Source organism: Physella acuta, unplaced genomic scaffold (assembly GCF_028476545.2).
Source record: "Physella acuta isolate Inbredline_101_S28 unplaced genomic scaffold, ASM2847654v3 ptg000602l, whole genome shotgun sequence".
NCBI classification, from domain to species: Eukaryota; Metazoa; Mollusca; class Gastropoda; family Physidae; genus Physella; species Physella acuta.
In genome coordinates this window covers 207,601-224,915 of record NW_026732121.1, presented here as the reverse complement: position 1 = coordinate 224,915, position 17,315 = coordinate 207,601, and the positions used below count along the sequence as shown (strand labels likewise).

General features: G+C 45.7%; 1 protein-coding gene across 4 annotated transcripts in view; it reads left to right on the top strand.

Moving 5' to 3' along the window:
- LOC131947632 (cAMP-regulated D2 protein) overlaps window positions 1–17,315 on the top strand; it is a 43,019-nt gene that overhangs the window by 20,487 nt on the left and 5,217 nt on the right. For all 4 annotated transcript variants that reach the window (XM_059308863.1, XM_059308865.1, XM_059308864.1 and 1 more), the window contains exons 3-7: window positions 5,698–5,812; window positions 7,701–7,890; window positions 14,777–14,907; window positions 15,271–15,457; window positions 16,866–17,003. In XM_059308863.1, the coding sequence (XP_059164846.1) occupies window positions 5,698–5,812; window positions 7,701–7,890; window positions 14,777–14,907; window positions 15,271–15,457; window positions 16,866–17,003 (761 nt within the window). The remainder of the gene's footprint in view (window positions 1–5,697; window positions 5,813–7,700; window positions 7,891–14,776; window positions 14,908–15,270; window positions 15,458–16,865; window positions 17,004–17,315) is intronic.

The window sequence follows — 17,315 nt, the reverse complement described above, 5'->3', positions numbered from 1 at the left end:
GCCTGTAGCCTGTAAGACAGTGTAAGCCTGTAGGACAGTGTGAGCCTGTAGGACAGTGTGAGCCTGTAAGACAGTGTGAGCCTGTAGCCTGTAAGACAGTGTGAGCCTGTAAGACAGTGTGAGCCTGTAAGACAGTGTGAGCCTGTAAGACAGTGTGAGCCTGTAGCCTGTAAGACAGTGTGAGCCTGTAGCCTGTAAGACAGTGTGAGCCTGTAAGACAGTGTGAGCCTGTAAGACAGTGTGAGCCTGTAGCCTGTAAGACAGTGTGAGCCTGTAGCCTGTAAGACAGTGTGAGCCTGTAGGACAGTGTGAGCCTGTAGGACAGTGTGAGCCTGTAGCCTGTAAGACAGTGTGAGCCTGTAAGACAGTGTGAGCCTGTAGGACAGTGTGAGCCTGTAGGACAATGTGAGCCTGTAGCCTGTAAGACAGTGTGAGCCTGTAGGACAGTGTGAGCCTGTAGCCTGTAAGACAGTGTGAGCCTGTAAGACAGTGTGAGCCTGTAAGACAGTGTGAGCCTGTAGCCTGTAGGACAGTGTGAGCCTGTAGCCTGTAGGACAGTGTGAGCCTGTAGCCTGTAAGACAGTGTGAGCCTGTAAGACAGTGAGCCTGTAGGACAATGTGAGCCTGTAGCCTGTAAGACAGTGTGAGCCTGTAGGACAGTGTGAGCCTGTAGCCTGTAAGACAGTGTGAGCCTGTAAGACAGTGTGAGCCTGTAGCCTGTAAGCCAGTGTGAGCCTGTAAGACAGTGTGAGCCTGTAAGACAGTGTGAGCCTGTAGCCTGTAAGACAGTGTGAGCCTGTAGCCTGTAAGACAGTGTGAGCCTGTAGCCTGTAAGACAGTGTGAGCCTGTAAGACAGTGTGAGCCTGTAGGACAGTGTGAGCCTGTAGGACAGTGTGAGCCTGTAGCCTGTAAGACAGTGTAAGCCTGTAGCCTGTAGGACAGTGTGAGCCTGTAGCCTGTAGGACAGTGTGAGCCTGTAAGACAGTGTGAGCCTGTAGGACAGTGTGAGCCTGTAAGACAGTGTGAGCCTGTAGCCTGTAAGACAGTGTGAGCCTGTAGGACAGTGTGAGCCCGTAAGACAGTGTGAGCCTGTAAGACAGTGTGAGCCTGTAAGACAGTGTGAGCCTTAGGACAGTGTGAGCCTGTAAGACAGTGTGAGCCTGTAAGACAGTGTGAGCCTGTAGGACAGTGTGAGCCTGTAGGACAGTGTGAGCCTGTAGCCTGTAAGACAGTGTGAGCCTGTAGCCTGTAAGACAGTGTGAGCCTGTAGCCTGTAAGACAGTGTGAGCCTGTAGCCTGTAAGACAGTGTGAGCCTGTAGCCTGTAGGACAGTGTGAGCCTGTAGGACAGTGTGAGCCTGTAGGACAGTGTGAGCCTGTAGGACAGTGTGAGCCTGTAGGACAGTGTGAGCCTGTAGGACAGTGTGAGCCTGTAGCCTGTAAGACAGTGTGAGCCTGTAGGACAGTGTGAGCCTGTAGCCTGTAGGACAGTGTGAGCCTGTAGGACAGTGTGAGCCTGTAGGACAGTGTGAGCCTGTAGCCTGTAAGACAGTGTGAGCCTGTAGGACAGTGTGAGCCTGTAGGACAGTGTGAGCCTGTAGCCTGTAGGACAGTGTGAGCCTGTAGGACAGTGTGAGCCTGTAGGACAGTGTGAGCCTGTAGCCTGTAGGACAGTGTGAGCCTGTAGGACAGTGTGAGCCTGTAGGACAGTGTGAGCCTGTAGCCTGTAGGACAGTGTGAGCCTGTAGGACAGTGTGAGCCTGTAGCCTGTAAGACAGTGTGAGCCTGTAGGACAGTGTGAGCCTGTAGGACAGTGTGAGCCTGTAGCCTGTAAGACAGAGTGAGCCTGTAGCCTGTAAGACAGTGTGAGCCTGTAGGACAGTGTGAGCCTGTAGCCTGTAAGACAGTGTGAGCCTGTAGGACAGTGTGAGCCTGTAGGACAGTGTGAGCCTGTAGCCTGTAGGACAGTGTGAGCCTGTAGGACAGTGTGAGCCTGTAGGACAGTGTGAGCCTGTAGCCTGTAGGACAGTGTGAGCCTGTAGGACAGTGTGAGCCTGTAGCCTGTAGGACAGTGTGAGCCTGTAGCCTGTAAGACAGTGTGAGCCTGTAGGACAGTGTGAGCCTGTAGGACAGTGTGAGCCTGTAGCCTGTAGGACAGTGTGAGCCTGTAGGACAGTGTGAGCCTGTAGGACAGTGTGAGCCTGTAGCCTGTAGGACAGTGTGAGCCTGTAGGACAGTGTGAGCCTGTAGGACAGTGTGAGCCTGTAGGACAGTGTGAGCCTGTAAGACAGTGTGAGCCTGTAGGACAGTGTGAGCCTGTAGGACAGTGTGAGCCTGTAGGACAGTGTGAGCCTGTAAGACAGTGTGAGCCTGTAGGACAGTGTGAGCCTGTAAGACAGTGTGAGCCTGTAGCCTGTAGGACAGTGTGAGCCTGTAAGACAGTGTGAGCCTGTAGGACAGTGTGAGCCTGTAGCCTGTAAGACAGTGTGAGCCTGTAGCCTGTAAGACAGTGTGAGCCTGTAAGACAGTGTGAGCCTGTAGGACAGTGTGAGCCTGTAGCCTGTAGGACAGTGTGAGCCTGTAGGACAGTGTGAGCCTGTAGCCTGTAGGGCAGTGTGAGCCTGTAGGACAGTGTGAGCCTGTAGGACAGTGTGAGCCTGTAGCCTGTAAGACAGAGTGAGCCTGTAGCCTGTAAGACAGTGTGAGCCTGTAGGACAGTGTGAGCCTGTAGGACAGTGTGAGCCTGTAGCCTGTAAGACAGTGTGAGCCTGTAGCCTGTAAGACAGTGTGAGCCTGTAGGACAGTGTGAGCCTGTAGGACAGTGTGAGCCTGTAGCCTGTAAGACAGTGTGAGCCTGTAAGACAGTGTGAGCCTGTAGGACAGTGTGAGCCTGTAGGACAATGTGAGCCTGTAGCCTGTAAGACAGTGTGAGCCTGTAGGACAGTGTGAGCCTGTAGCCTGTAAGACAGTGTGAGCCTGTAAGACAGTGTGAGCCTGTAAGACAGTGTGAGCCTGTAGCCTGTAGGACAGTGTGAGCCTGTAGCCTGTAGGACAGTGTGAGCCTGTAGCCTGTAAGACAGTGTGAGCCTGTAAGACAGTGAGCCTGTAGGACAATGTGAGCCTGTAGCCTGTAAGACAGTGTGAGCCTGTAGGACAGTGTGAGCCTGTAGCCTGTAAGACAGTGTGAGCCTGTAAGACAGTGTGAGCCTGTAGCCTGTAAGACAGTGTGAGCCTGTAAGACAGTGTGAGCCTGTAGCCTGTAAGACAGTGTGAGCCTGTAGCCTGTAAGACAGTGTGAGCCTGTAGCCTGTAAGACAGTGTGAGCCTGTAAGACAGTGTGAGCCTGTAGGACAGTGTGAGCCTGTAGGACAGTGTGAGCCTGTAGCCTGTAAGACAGTGTAAGCCTGTAGCCTGTAGGACAGTGTGAGCCTGTAGCCTGTAGGACAGTGTGAGCCTGTAAGACAGTGTGAGCCTGTAGGACAGTGTGAGCCTGTAAGACAGTGTGAGCCTGTAGCCTGTAAGACAGTGTGAGCCTGTAGGACAGTGTGAGCCCGTAAGACAGTGTGAGCCTGTAAGACAGTGTGAGCCTGTAAGACAGTGTGAGCCTTAGGACAGTGTGAGCCTGTAAGACAGTGTGAGCCTGTAAGACAGTGTGAGCCTGTAGGACAGTGTGAGCCTGTAGGACAGTGTGAGCCTGTAGCCTGTAAGACAGTGTGAGCCTGTAGCCTGTAAGACAGTGTGAGCCTGTAGCCTGTAAGACAGTGTGAGCCTGTAGCCTGTAAGACAGTGTGAGCCTGTAGCCTGTAGGACAGTGTGAGCCTGTAGGACAGTGTGAGCCTGTAGGACAGTGTGAGCCTGTAGGACAGTGTGAGCCTGTAGGACAGTGTGAGCCTGTAGGACAGTGTGAGCCTGTAGCCTGTAAGACAGTGTGAGCCTGTAGGACAGTGTGAGCCTGTAGCCTGTAGGACAGTGTGAGCCTGTAGGACAGTGTGAGCCTGTAGGACAGTGTGAGCCTGTAGGACAGTGTGAGCCTGTAGCCTGTAAGACAGTGTGAGCCTGTAGGACAGTGTGAGCCTGTAGGACAGTGTGAGCCTGTAGCCTGTAGGACAGTGTGAGCCTGTAGGACAGTGTGAGCCTGTAGGACAGTGTGAGCCTGTAGCCTGTAGGACAGTGTGAGCCTGTAGGACAGTGTGAGCCTGTAGGACAGTGTGAGCCTGTAGCCTGTAGGACAGTGTGAGCCTGTAGGACAGTGTGAGCCTGTAGCCTGTAAGACAGTGTGAGCCTGTAGGACAGTGTGAGCCTGTAGGACAGTGTGAGCCTGTAGCCTGTAAGACAGAGTGAGCCTGTAGCCTGTAAGACAGTGTGAGCCTGTAGGACAGTGTGAGCCTGTAGCCTGTAAGACAGTGTGAGCCTGTAGGACAGTGTGAGCCTGTAGGACAGTGTGAGCCTGTAGCCTGTAGGACAGTGTGAGCCTGTAGGACAGTGTGAGCCTGTAGGACAGTGTGAGCCTGTAGCCTGTAGGACAGTGTGAGCCTGTAGGACAGTGTGAGCCTGTAGCCTGTAGGACAGTGTGAGCCTGTAGCCTGTAAGACAGTGTGAGCCTGTAGGACAGTGTGAGCCTGTAGGACAGTGTGAGCCTGTAGCCTGTAGGACAGTGTGAGCCTGTAGGACAGTGTGAGCCTGTAGGACAGTGTGAGCCTGTAGCCTGTAGGACAGTGTGAGCCTGTAGGACAGTGTGAGCCTGTAGGACAGTGTGAGCCTGTAAGACAGTGTGAGCCTGTAGGACAGTGTGAGCCTGTAGGACAGTGTGAGCCTGTAGGACAGTGTGAGCCTGTAAGACAGTGTGAGCCTGTAGGACAGTGTGAGCCTGTAAGACAGTGTGAGCCTGTAGCCTGTAGGACAGTGTGAGCCTGTAAGACAGTGTGAGCCTGTAGGACAGTGTGAGCCTGTAGCCTGTAAGACAGTGTGAGCCTGTAGCCTGTAAGACAGTGTGAGCCTGTAAGACAGTGTGAGCCTGTAGGACAGTGTGAGCCTGTAGCCTGTAGGACAGTGTGAGCCTGTAGGACAGTGTGAGCCTGTAGCCTGTAGGGCAGTGTGAGCCTGTAGGACAGTGTGAGCCTGTAGGACAGTGTGAGCCTGTAGCCTGTAAGACAGAGTGAGCCTGTAGCCTGTAAGACAGTGTGAGCCTGTAGGACAGTGTGAGCCTGTAGGACAGTGTGAGCCTGTAGTACAGTGTGAGCCTGTAGGACAGTGTGAGCCTGTAAGACAGTGTGAGCCTGTAGCCTGTAGGACAGTACAACAAGACTTACTTGTTGAGACCCTATTTCCTGACATGAAATGTGACAGCTAAAACGTGACAGAGAATGTGACACTAGAGAAATCGGACACATCAGAAACTCAACACTGCAGAAACTTGACACAAAACTTGACAAAAAAACTTGACACCAGTAACGTTCAATCTCGGAAGGTTGTGTAAAAATTGATCAAATTTCATCAGGCGGATTATAGAGCGACACTGATTAGAGACATTATAGACTGCCACAATAAAGGGACACATTGAAGTAACTTAATCCAGTGACACACTAAAGTGACACACTTAAATTATAAATTATAATTATAAAGTGACACAATAAAGTGAAGTGACACAATAAAGTGACATTATAAAGCGCCATTTTATTGTGACATATATGCCCACAGATGGACTCTGCCTCTGCCCCCCAATGCCTGGGCACCGAACATTCTGGATGCTGACCAGGATCCGCCTGGGTGTCCACAAATTGGATGCGAGCCACAATATCTCTGTCCTAAGACGGTAAGTTCCAGAACATTTGTTGTGCGAGCCACATAATCTCTGTACTAAGAGAGTTCCAGAACATTTGTTGTGCGAGCCACAATATCTCTGTACTAAGAGAGTTCTAGAACATTTGTTGTGCGAGCCACAATATCTCTGTCCTAAGACGGTAAGTTCCAGAACATTAGTTGTGCGAGCCACAATATCTCTGTCCTAAGACGGTAAGTTCCAGAACATTTGTTGTGCGAGCCACAATATCTCTGTCCTAAGACGGTAAGTTCCAGAACATTTGTTGTGCGAGCCACAATATCTCTGTCCTAAGACGGTAAGTTCCAGAACATTAGTTGTGCGAGCCACAATATCTCTGTACTAAGAGAGTTCTAGAACATTTGTTGTGCGAGCCACAATATCTCTGTCCTAAGACGGTAAGTTCCAGAACATTAGTTGTGCGAGCCACAATATCTCTGTCCTAAGACGGTAAGTTCCAGAACATTTGTTGTGCGAGCCACAATATCTCTGTCCTAAGACGGTAAGTTCCAGAACATTTGTTGTGCGAGCCACAATATCTCTGTCCTAAGACGGTAAGTTCCAGAACATTTGTTGTGCGAGCCACAATATCTCTGTCCTAAGACGGTAAGTTCCAGAACATTTGTTGTGCGAGCCACAATATCTCTGTACTAAGAGAGTTCCAGAACATTTGTTGTGCGAGCCACAATATCTCTGTCCTAAGACGGTAAGTTCCAGAACATTTGTTGTGCGAGCCACAATATCTCTGTCCTAAGACGGTAAGTTCCAGAACATTGGTTGTGCGAGCCACAATATCTCTGTCCTAAGACGGTAAGTTCCAGAACATTTGTTGTGCGAGCCACAATATCTCTGTCCTATGACGGTAAGTTCCAGAACATTTGTTGTGCGAGCCACAATATCTCTGCCCTAAGACGGTAAGTTCCAGAACATTGGTTGGGTTTACACACATCTACACACATCTACACACATCTACACACATCTACACACATCTACACACATCTACACACATCTACACACATCTACACACATCTACACACATCTACACACATCTACACACATCTACACACATCTACACACACCACCACACATCTACACACATCTACACACATCAGACATCTACACACATCTACACACATCTACACACATCTACACACATCTACACACATCAGACATCTACACACATCTACACACATCTACACACATCTACACACATCAGACATCTACACACATCTACACACATCTACACACATCTATACACATCTACACACATCTACACACATCTACACACATCTACACACATCTACACACATCTACACACATCTACACACATCTACACACATCTACACACATCAGACATCTACACACATGTACACACATCTACACACATCTACACACATCTACACACATCTACACACATCTACACACATCAGACATCTACACACATGTACACACATCTACACACATCTACACACATCTACACACATCTACACACATCTACACACATCAGACATCTACACACATGTACACACATCTACACACATCTACACACATCTACACACATCTACACACATCTACACACATCTACACACATGTACACACATCTACACACATCTACACACATCTACACACATCAGACATCTACACACATGTACACACATCTACACACATCTACACACATCTACACACATCTACACACATCTACACACATCAGACATCTACACACATGTACACACATCTACACACATCAGACATCTACACACATGTACACACATCTACACACATCTACACACATCTACACACATCTACACACATCTACACACATCAGACATCTACACACATCTACACAGACCACCACAACACCACACCACTCTCTCATCCACAGACTTCAGAGGACTGTCTATACATGAACATCTTCACACCCCTACTCGCCAAGAATGGGTCCAACCTGCCAGTCATGGTCAACATTCACGGCGGCAACTTTTTCTTCATGAGTGGGGCGAGTCCAATATTTGACGGGGAGGTTTTTGTTCAGAGAGGCAATGTCATACTGGTCAACATCAACTACAGATTAGGTGAGGTCTCACTCACGTACACACGCACACACACACTCACTCACACACGCACACACACACTCACACACACTCTCTCTCTCTCACACACACACACCCTCACTTACACACGCACACACACGCTCACACACACACACGCACGCACACATACACACTCACACACACGCTCACACACACGCTCACACACACACTCACTCACACACGCACACACACGCTCACATAAGCATACACTCAAACACACTCACACACTCACTCACACACGCACACACACGCTCACATACGCACACGCTCACACGCACACACGCGCACAATTGCTCAAATATATATATATATATATATATATATATATATATATATATATATATATATATATATATATATATATATATATATATATATATATATACATATATACATATACATATATATATATATATATATATATATATATATATATATATATATATATATATATATATATATAATTTTTTTTAATGAAATGAAATAGATTTCCCCAAATCTCACATAGTGTAGATCAGAGTTTCTTCCAGGCATATCTTCGTGGGGGCGGAGATAGATCCCCCCCCCCTTCTCCAAAGTTGTCCAAAAACTACTGGTCAGGCAACACAAAGCGGGCTGTCTCAACAGCTAAAAATAGAAACAAGACACCGTTAACACAGCGACAGTTTTCATTGGCTAACCGCCATGACGTCATCAAGCCGTTTGTTGCCCTGACAGTGTTTCCTCTCGGGTCGATACAAACAGAAAGCTGGAAAATAAAAACGGTGCACATTTTCACTGATTTACACCGTCCATGCTGATTTGTTTGGGGCGAAACTAAGTAAAGGTTAAGGACATTAGGACTAGGTAAAGGTTAAGGACATTAGGACTAAGTAAAGGTTAAGGACATTAGGACTAAGTAAAGGTTAAGGACATTAGGACTAAGTAAAGGTTAAGGACATTAGGACTAAGTAAAGGTTAAGGACATTAGGACTAAATAAAGGTTAAGGACATTAGGACTAAGTAAAGGTTAAGGACATTAGGACTAAGTAAAGGTTGAGGACATTAGGACTAAGTAAAGGTTAAGGACATTAGGACTAAGTAAAGGTTAAGGACATTAGGACTAAGTAAAGGTTAAGGACATTAGGACTAAGTAAAGGTTAAGGACATTAGGACTAAGTAAAGGTTAAGGACATTAGGACTAAGTAAAGGTTAAGGACATTAGGACTAAGTAAAGGTTAAGGACATTAGGACTAAGTAAAGGTTAAGGACATTAGAACTAAGTAAAGGTTAAGGACATCAGGACTAAGTAAAGGTTAAGGACATTAGGACTAAGTAAAGGTTAAGGACATAAGGACTAAATAAAGGTTAAGGACATTAGGACTAAGTAAAGGTTAAGGACATTAGGACTAAGTAAAGGTTAAGGACATTAGGAGTCAGAGCTTCTTCCAGGCATCTCCTCGGGGGGGCCAATTGCCCTCCCTCCCCCCCTCCCGAAAAAATTCTACCGCCCCCCCCCCCCCCCCAACGAAATGAAATTTATATAATTTATATAGAAAATATATACTTTTAACAGTGTCCGCTCCCCCCCCCCCCCGAAAAAAGTCTGGAAGAAACACTGTTAGGAGTTAATAAAGGTTTGGGTCGGTGGCTTGTTAGATAAATTTTAGCCATAAATAGACATTTGATACTGTTACGATATTAATAGACATTGATCACTGAACATAGCGCCGGTATAACTGTCATCAGATGTACATTTTGAAATCTGTTTTTCGCCTAGTCCGAGTTGCATCACATGTCTGCTAGAAATATGCAACATTTCTTTCATGACTTAAATCCGACATTCGCGAATATCACGTGACATTGTTGAGAATTGAAAAAAAATCATCGGCCGCGTTTGATGTTTGTTCAAGACCTGGGTTCAAAACCATTTCAGCCGGTCCGTGGTTTAACAGTTAGCTGTTGCTGGTGGTGGTGGTGGTGGTTGAGCGTCGTTGTTTCATCTGTCAAGAAAATGTTGTTTCATCTGTCATGAAAATGTCGTTTCTTCATCAATCATGAAATGTTTATTTCCAATCAAGGTCAAGGTTGGACATTTTGCCTAAACTCGCGTGTTGTGACGTCAACACGTGCCAGGAAGCGAATGCTCCACACAAAAAAAATTCTGGCCAAAGTAGACTGAGCAAGATAAATCTTGGCCAAAGTAAACTGAGCAAGATAAATCTTGGCCAAAACGGGAAACGCTTGTTAGGAAGTTTGGTTTGATTTATACAGTTTGAAATTGACCAATAACATCGAAACCTTCTTCAGGTCTGTAAAGTCGGCAACGATCGAATACAAGGTCACGTGATTCAAGCAAATTTTCAGCCACATTTCATTGTTATTTTATTTTTATCTTTCAATCTTTAATGTCTATTGCAGATGGATTCTTTGTTTTAATAAATTTAAATGTTCTAAATATAATTTTATAAAGTTTCCAATCGTTAACCCTTGCCCACACAGCTTGGAGTTCTGACGAGCAGGATTACAGCTTACATCCCTGTCCCCCACACTGTCCCCCACACTGTTCTGTCGCCACCCCCCCCCCCCCCCCCCCACCGATTTTATCCGTCTATAATTTGTTTAAATATTTTTACTGCTAATCCTTGCTGCGGGTATAAAAAGAAATCGGGAATCTCCATTACCAAGCAGACACCGCTAGAAGCAAGAACTCGATATTGGCACCGATGTATCCCGGCAATTTCAAATGTAAAACGTTTCATTAAAATTATCCGCTTTTAAAATCGATTTGATTTATATTTGTCTGGTTATTTTAGGGTGGTGTCCTTAACATAGGTTAAGTGGGTGTCCTTAAAGTGGATCAAGTGGGGTGTCCTTAAAGTGGGTCAAGTGGGCTGTCCTTAAAGTGGGTCAAGTGGGGTGTCCTTAAAGTGGGTCAAGTGGGCTGTCCTTAAAGTGGGTCAAGTGGGGTGTCCTTAAAGTGGGTCATGTGGGGTGTCCTTAAAGTGGATCAAGTGGGGTGTCCTTAAAGTGGGTCAAGTGGGCTGTCCTTAAAGTGGGTCAAGTGGGGTGTCCTTAAAGTGGGTCAAGTGGGCTGTCCTTAAAGTGGGTCAAGTGGGGTGTCCTTAAAGTGGGTCAAGTGGGCTGTCCTTAAAGTGGGTCAAGTGGGGTGTCCTTAAAGTGGGTCAAGTGGGGTGTCCTTAAAGTGGGTCAAGTGGGGTGTCCTTAACATGGGTCAAATCAAGAGCTCGGGTTTCATCAGTTGGCCGTACCCCCATACTTTAAGTTGGCCGTACCCCCATACTTTAAGTTGGCCGTACCCCATACTTTAAGTTGGCCGTACCCCCATACTTTAAGTTGGCCGTACCACCATACTTTAAGTTGGCCGTACCCCATACTTTAAGTTGGCCGTACCCCCATATTTTAAGTTGGCCGTACCCCCATATTTTAAATTGGCCGGACCCCCATACTTTAAATTGGTGGTGAGACCCATACATACTTTGAATCTATTTTACTGTACTTATGACTTAACTAGGCATGCTGCCCAGCTTCGCTTAGGCTTTCGAAAACATTGAGAATTTGAATGCTTAATTAATTCGCCCGAGGGTCGGTCTACGACCTCAGGAGTGGACAATTTTTTTTTATTTATAGCTCATATAAGGCGCCGGTCAGTCGAGGTCAGTTTTGACCCCCTCATCGTAGACTTTTCGGCCAACCGGCCCTCGTGTTCTGTCGCCCCAAGGCAAGATCCTGCCAAATTTGGAGCGCATGCGGCGCCGGGAAGTGCCCTATCGGACATCCGACAACTTTGCTTTATATAATATAGAGATTAGCAAATTGCAAAGATAAACAAAGATTTCAATAAAGTAATTAAGGCCTGAAATACTTTAGTATAGAAATGTATTGTTTGAGTAGATTCTAGATCTAGGTAGGGTCTACATCTGTGTAAGTCTAGTTTTTCTAATAGAATATCCTAATAGAATTTTTTTTAAAGTTTAGCCCGAGCAAAATAAAAAAAAAATAGATTAACCAAGTTGTCTTGGTGCGTCTCGAACCCGCACCACCTGCGTGGGTTTAAGTACACTATCATCTCCGCTATATAAGCACCTTATAAAACTCGGAGAATGAAAGATGTATTTCAAAATCTTAACTTACGCAAATATGCCTATTCTTTCAAATTAATTTTTTTATCCCAAATTAGCCAGTTCCAAACAAAGATTTTGTATAAAATAATTATGTCTTGAAATAGTTTAGTCCTAATATAGAAATTTATTTTTGGAATAGATTTTAGAGAAGATAGAGTCTAAATCTAGATCTTAGCGTCTACGTCTCGATCTAGTTATTGCGTAGATTTGTAGATTTAGATCTAGTCTAGATCTAGAATCTCTAGATTCTAGATCTAGAATCCAAATAAATAAAATAAATTTTATGAGTTTAGGCCGGAAAAATTGTATTGTGTACATTTCATAGGGTGGCCGGAAAGAACCGCAACGGAAAAAACCGCAACGGAAAAAAGCGCAAAACAAAAAGCGCAAAGGAAAAAAGCGCACACGGAAAAAAGCGCAAAGAGAAAAAAGCGCACACAGAAAAAAGCGCAAACAGAAAAAAGCGAAAACGGAAAAAAGCACAAAGAGAAAAAAGCGCACACGGAAAAAAGCGCAAAGAGAAAAAAGCGCAAACAGAAAAAAGCGCAAAGAGAAAAAAGCGCACACAGAAAAAAGCGCAAACAGAAAAAAGCGCAAACGGAAAAAAGCGCAAAGAGAAAAAAGCACACACGGAAAAAAACGCAAACGGAAAAAAGAGCAAACGGAAAAAAGCGCAAACGGAAAAAAGCGCAAACGGAAAAAAGCGCAAACAGAAAAAAGCGCACACAGAAAAAAGCGCAAACAGAAAAAAGCGCAAACGGAAAAAAGCGCAAACGGAAAAAAGCGCACACAGAAAAAAGCGCAAACATTTTTCGTTGTGTTTTTTCTGGTTGCGCATTTTTCTGTTTCTGTTTGCGCTTTTTTCCGTTTGCGCTTTTTTCTGTGTACGCTTTTTTCTGTTTGCGCTTTTTTCCGTTTGCGCTTTTTTCTGTTTGCGCTTTTTTCTGTGTGCGCTTTTTTCTGTTTGCGCTTTTTTCCGTTTGCGCTTTTTTCCGTTTGCGCTTTTTTCCGTTTGCGCTTTTTTCCGTTTGCGCTTTTTTCCGTTTGCGCTTTTTTCCGTGTGCGCTTTTTTCTGTTTGCGCTTTTTTCCGTTTGCGCTTTTTTCTCTTTGCGCTTTTTTCCATTTGCGCTTTTTTCTGTTTGCGCTTTTTTCTGTGTGCGCTTTTTTCTCTTTGCGCTTTTTTCTGTTTGCGCTTTTTTCTCTTTGCGCTTTTTTCCGTGTGCGCTTTTTTCTATTTGCGCTTTTTTCCGTTTGCGCTTTTTTCTGTTTGCGCTTTTTTCCGTTTGCGCTTTTTTCTCTTTGCGCTTTTTTCTGTGTGCGCTTTTTTCTCTTTGCGCTTTTTTCCGTGTGCGCTTATTTCCGTTGCGCTTTTTGATTTGCGCTTTTTTCCGTTGCGCTTTTTTCCGTTGCGGTTCTTTCTGGGAACCATTTCATAGTGTACGTAGATCTAAATCAAATTTGAATGAAATGGTTCATTTCTTTCTATTCTAAACACGGCAGATTTTTTTTTTTTTTAAACACGGCAGATGACGTCATTAGTTAATGTATAAACATTAGTGACGTCACAGTTTAATGCGTTCTTTTTCACATCTATAAATGCTTTACCGGTTGCATAAATAATACTGTTTCTCTACATTCGAATACGCCTTTATTTTTTATTTTTCTTCTTTAAAAAAAATTGTGGTTATACATTTAAAACATTTACCATATTATTTTCAACAAAAGTCCGTAAAAATTTCTCGATATATCGCTGTAGATTCTGATGTGATGTCCGGCGAAAATATTTTGCGGACAGAGAGAGACAGAGAGAGGTGCGAACGTGGCCCATTATAGATTTAGATCTCTATGTTCTTCAGTCCGAAGTCTAAGTAGATCGTCCATGTGATACTGATCATTGTAATATTTACTCTAATAAAGTCAAAGTAGATCGTCCATGTGATACTGATCATTGTAATATTTACTGTAATTAAGTCAAGTAGATCGTCCATGTAATACTGATCATTGTAATATTTCCTCTAATAAAGTCAAAGTAGATCGTCTATGTGATACTGATCATTGTAATATTTACATCTTTCCAAATCGTCCTAGCTCTTGTAGGCGTCGATATGGACTACGTTATGCTGGCGTTATGCTGGTGTTATGCTGGCGTTATGCTGGTGTTATGCTGGTGTTATGCTGGCGTTATGCTGGCGTTATGCTGGCGTTAGGCTGGCGTTAGGCTGGCGTTATGCTGGCGTTATGTTGGCGTTGTGCTGGCGGAATTGAGGTTGCTTCATATTATAACTAGTTCTATTTCTGAGTTCAATTTAACAAACAAATTAGGTCTAAACTGGACTAATCAATATGTCTGAAGCAGTTTAATTTCATACACAAATTGTATCTAAATCAGAGCCATCGATATGTCTGAAGCAGTTTAATTTCATACACAAATTGTGTCTAAATCAGAGCCACCAATATGTCTGAAGCAGCAGTTATCTTTTTTGCAAACTGTATTATTCGCTATTGCAAAATATTACCCCCCCCCCCCCCCCCACAAGATCAATAATAAAATGGCGTCGTTACCCACGAGCCCACTTATAACCGAATCGTTTACAAGGGCACTAACCCAAATATAAAAATAGTAATCAAGGGAAGCCACCCAGGCTTCCCATTCACATAACGTTAATCAGGGAGAGAAATCTGTTCCCACAGGGGCGATGATCCATGTGGAGTGAGTTTAACGGCACTTGTTGTCTGCCCACAGGTGCCCTGGGTTTCCTAGTGACGGGCAGCAGACAGGAAGACGCCCGAGGGAACTACGGCTTGTACGACCAGATCGAGGCTCTCAAGTGGATCAGAGACAACATCCGGTCGTTTGGCGGGAATCCGAACCAGGTCGTTTCGTTAAAATAATTTCTGGATAATTGAATCGTTTTTAAACACAGCCCAAATGATAAAAATAATTTTGTTTTATACAGCAAATCTAAGCCAAAAAAAAAAAGTGTATTGTACTTGTAGATGACCTTCAACTGTTCTATGTCCTTGTTGGCGACCTTCAACTTTTGTATGTCTTTGTAGATGACCTTCAACTTTTGTATGTCTTTGTAGGTGACCTTCACCTTTTGTGTGTCCTTGTAGGTGACCTTCAACATGTGTATAACCTTATATGTGACCTTCAACTTTTGTGTGTCCTTGTAGGTGACCTTCAACATGTGTATGTCCTTGTAGGTGACCTTCAACTTTTGTATGTCCTGGTAGGTGACCTTGTTCGGCCAGAGTGCCGGCGCCCAGTCAACCCTGCAGCACATGACGTCAGCAGAGAGTGCTGACCTTTTCCACAAGGTCATCATCGAGAGTTCGCCCATTGCCCTTCCCTACAAGACTTACGCCGAGGCTTTTGTACTGGGTGGGCTGTTGGCTGAGGCATTGGGTTGTCAGGTTGAAGGTAAGGGTTGTACTGGCTGGGTGGGTTGTCAAGTGGAAGGTAAGGGTTGTACTGGCTGGGTTGCCAGGTGGAAGGTAAGGGTTGTACTGGCTGGGTTGTCAGGTGGAAGGTAAGGGTTGTACTGGCTGGGTTGTCAGGTGGAAGGTAAGGGTTGTACTGGCTGGGTTGTTGGGTTGTCAGGTGGATGGTAGGGGTTGTACTGGCTGGGTTGTTGGGTTGTCAGGTGGATGGTAGGGGTTGTACTGGCTGGGTTGTTGGGTTGTCAGGTGGAAGGTAAGGGTTGTACTGGCTGGGTTGTCAGGTGGAAGGTAAGGGTTGTACTGGCTGGGTTGTTGGGTTGTCAGGTGGATGGTAGGGGTTGTACTGGCTGGGTTGTTGGGTTGTCAGGTGGATGGTAGGGGTTGTACTGGCTGGGTTGTTGGGTTGTCAGGTGGATGGTAGGGGTTGTACTGGCTGGGTTGTTGGGTTGTCAGGTGGATGGTAGGGGTTGTACTGGCTGGGTTGTTGGGTTGTCAGGTGGATGGTAGGGGTTGTACTGGCTGGGTTGTTGGGTTGTCAGGTGGAAGGTAAGGGTTGTACTGGCTGGGTTGTCAGGTGGAGGGTAGGGGTTGCACTGGCTCTGTCGCTGTGAGATCTTATACATCCAATGCTATGCCATATGACACTGTAAGACATACAGCAACCCACCTCTGTGGCACACACTAACCCACCCCTATGGCATACACCAACCACCTTTCCAACATCGATATAAGACACACCATCTATGTAACTGTGCATGCAGCTAAAAGTGCGCTGTTCAGTGAACAAAAAAAATGCCAGTGAATGATTAGAACCAAGTTTTTACAAAGATAAGATTCCTAACAAAAATATTTTCCTGATCTTCTTTCCTACATTTCAACAAAAAGCAAAATTTGCCCGTAATTTGTTTGTTTAAAATAATTACATTTGTGATAAATAAGAAGTGATCATTTGGTGTGATGTTTCACCTGCATATTGTGGCTAATGACAAGGGACGGGTTAGGGTGGGGGGGGGGGGGGGGGCTGAGTTCATTGGCTTTTGTAGGTGGGCGTACGAGAGAGGGAGAATTTTTTACTGAATCAAACTTTGTGTGTGGGGCAGATATTGTCCAACAGATCCTTAAGTATGGGGCAGATATTGTCCAACACTTCCTTGTGTATGGGGCAGATATTGTCCAACACTTCCTTGTGTATGGGGCAGATATTGTTTGTCCTGAAGCTTGGCCTATATCAGATCACGTGATTGGCTAACTTCATCAAATTAGTTTCTAGCACTCAGTTTTGACACGCCCATCTAAATTGGTTGGATGAAATTAACCTGTCAATCATTACGTCACCGACGTGACCCGCTGGTCAAATACGTCTGACAAAATGTTCTCGTCTGCTCCAGATGTGACGTGTCTCAGAAGTAGGTCAGCTGATGACGTAGCCAAGGCCGCCTTTGACACCCGGGCCAAGGTCGCGTCCTTGAAGTTCCTGGAGATGTTTGAGCCGTTCAACCCGTACATCGATGGTCAGCTGGTCACGGGTGAGTGAGTCGGTCAGCTGGTCACGGGTGAGTGAGTCGGTCAGCTGGTCACGGGTGAGTCGGTCAGCGGTCAAGGGTGAGTGAGTCGGTCAGCTGGTCACGGGTGAGTGAGTCGGTCAGCTGGTCAAGGGTGAGTGAGTCGGTCAGCTGGTCACGGGTGAGTGAGTCGGTCAGCGGTCAAGGGTGAGTGAGTCGGTCAGCTGGTCACGGGTGAGTGAGTCGGTCAGCTGGTCAAGGGTGAGTGAGTCGGTCAGCTGGTCAAGGGTGAGTGAGTCGGTCAGCTGGTCAAGGGTGAGTGAGTCGGTCAGCTGG